The sequence below is a fragment of the Acanthisitta chloris genome, unplaced genomic scaffold (genome assembly GCF_000695815.1).
Source record: "Acanthisitta chloris isolate BGI_N310 unplaced genomic scaffold, ASM69581v1 scaffold2959, whole genome shotgun sequence".
Lineage (NCBI taxonomy): Eukaryota > Metazoa > Chordata > Aves > Passeriformes > Acanthisittidae > Acanthisitta > Acanthisitta chloris.
Genome location: NW_008691788.1, coordinates 6,944 through 9,295, shown reverse-complemented (window position 1 = coordinate 9,295; position 2,352 = coordinate 6,944). Strand labels below are relative to the sequence as shown.

At 53.9% G+C, this 2,352-nt stretch overlaps 1 protein-coding gene across 1 annotated transcript in view; it reads left to right on the top strand.

Moving 5' to 3' along the window:
* Nucleotides 1-815: 815 nt before the first annotated feature.
* The window catches only part of ALDH2 (aldehyde dehydrogenase 2 family (mitochondrial)), a gene marked incomplete at its 5' end in the record, with an annotated part of 7,031 nt that continues 5,494 nt past the window's right edge, over nucleotides 816-2,352 (top strand). The window contains 2 exons of the mRNA XM_009082346.1: nucleotides 816-944; nucleotides 2,282-2,352. The exon at nucleotides 2,282-2,352 is cut by the window's right edge and continues 58 nt beyond it. Coding sequence (XP_009080594.1) covers nucleotides 816-944; nucleotides 2,282-2,352 — 200 coding nt within the window. The remainder of the gene's footprint in view (nucleotides 945-2,281) is intronic.

The window sequence follows — 2,352 nt, the reverse complement described above, 5'->3', positions numbered from 1 at the left end:
CCTGGAAACAGAATTCCTGGCGTGGGGCTCTGTGCCCGGCAGCAATCCGCACCGCGCGGAGCGGCCCGGGCAGCTCGGGGAGAGGGGCGGGAAGGTGATGCTGCTGATGTGCGGGGAACACGCTGTGGGCTCACCTGTGCCAGGTGCTCTGGAAGGCAGCGTTGCTCTGCCGAGGTGCCGCTCCTGCCCGAGGCTGTTGGCACTCGGCTGAAGTGTTTGGCAAGTTCTCGGCGAGCGCCACGATCTTTGCACTCTCCGGCTCTTGCTGGGGACCTGAAAAAACCCAAGTTCATCCTTACTAAGAAAACAGGAGTTGATGAAAGAAGAAAAACTGCTGTTGGCACATGGTTGTGGTTCAGATCGGTGCATGGGGAGCCTAAGATCCATTAATCTGGGAAATAAGGGAATCATTTAGGTTGGGAAAGACCCTTTAGACCCTTAAGGCCATAAGAAATGCTGGAGAAGCTCTAGTGCTCTGGACAAATCACCTAACCGTCCATGCCTGAAGTGTTCAGTCTCCTGAGCCTCCCGGTGTCCCTGTGCAGCTCCAGCTGTGCTTCCAGGGCTTGCAAGGACCTACAGAGCCAGAATTGCTTCCAGTTCACGTGCTGTTTGCTGAGCTGGGAATTCCCTTCGTTACCCTGAGGCTGTGCTTGTTCTTGTGTGCTCTTAGGCTAAAATATCTCCTTCGTATTGGTGCAGGTTTGGAGCCCATACAAGTGAAGTTAAGCCCTTTTAATTACCCAACTGCCTCAGACACCATCAGGCAACCAAAGCTCTCTGGAATTTCACCAGGCTCTGGCTTGAAGGCTTAGCTCTGCTTGGCTTTTTCCTTGCAGATTTTCATCAACAACGAATGGCATGATGCAGTCAGCAAGAAAACCTTCCCTACTGTCAACCCAGCCACGGGAGAAGTCATCTGCCAGGTGGCTGAGGGAGATAAGGTAATTGTTGTTGATGAGATGGGTTTGTTTTCCATGGGAGCAGGTCCAGAGGGGATGCAGAGGAAGGCACTGCCTCACCTCTCACCTGGACAGCTCCACAAGAGCTGTGTTTGCAGCAGGGAGTGTCTGAGCTGTGCAGACACCACACTGAGTGCTGCTTGTGTTTTTCCCTAACTACTGCTCTCAAAACCCCTCTGGATTTGCCTCTTGGCAGGACTGGAAAGGATGGAGAGGAACAGATGTGGCTGCAGTGGAGCTGGAGTGGGGAGTTATGGGAGCAGGTGTGGGAGGAGGTTGCTGGGACAGGCAGGGATGAAGGCAGACACCTCTGTGGTCCCCTGGGTGCTGTGCTGGCTCTGTGACCCAGAGTCATGGCAAGAGATCAGGATTCCCCTCACAGCCCCTTTCTGCTGTACAGAGCAGTGGAAGACCAATGCCAGCCCTAGGAGTTAAAAACACAGGAGATGTTTCGTGGTTTCATAGTATGTTAAGGGGTCAGAATGGACCTTAGGGGTCATCATGTTGGGGAATAGAGTCTCGTAATCATCCCCTGCCCTGTGCAAGGCACTCCTTGGAGTCTGTGGTGGAGCTGAGGTGATGCTTCCCAGCAATTCTGGGTTCTTCCTACAGCTTGGAAGCTTGTTTGTGTTTCCCAGGGGAGGAGTGAGTGAGGGAAACCCTTTGGTTGTTCCTCTGTGGCAGCCTGGTTTGTCCTGGTGAGACCATTACAGCAAGCCAGGACAGAGCACCCACCAGAAACCAGCAATGCCCTGCCAGGACAGAACGATGGATTGGAGATATCTGATCAAGTAAAAGCTCCTTTGGTCTGGCAAAATCAAGCCCTGAAAGAGACTCAAAAGTACACTTTCCGTGCCTTGTTCTAGGATGCAAATATTAACTCAGCAGATGACATTGCAGAAATAACTTGATGATATTTGCACTCTGCATAGCTGAAGTAGCAGAGTGTGAGCAGGGCTGGAGGTGGTGGCTGCACAGCTGTTGGACCCATCTGCTTCACTGCCTCTCCTGCTCCTTCTCCCTCACGGGTGTCCCCTGGGTGGGAAAGCTGTGTCTGGCCCAGCACAGCGTTTGTGCTGAGGTTGTGATGCCCATGGGGAAAGTGGCCCAGTAGCCTGTGTGCTCCCCTGCCCTGGGATGGAGGAGTGTCCTGCAGTGGGGCAGCTGTCAAGGCTGCAGGTTCTTCCCCCACCAAAACCCTGTCAGTAGCAGATTGTTGTGCCACCTGACTGGAGGCTGTTTTCTCCTGGAAGGCTTCAGCTGTTGTGAGTGGGTGCTGGTTACTCCTTTCTCACCCTCTTGCCTGGCCTTCTCTGCAGGCAGATGTGGACAAGGCTGTCAAGGCAGCCAGGGCAGCTTTCCAGCTGGGCTCTCCCTGGAGGAGGATGGA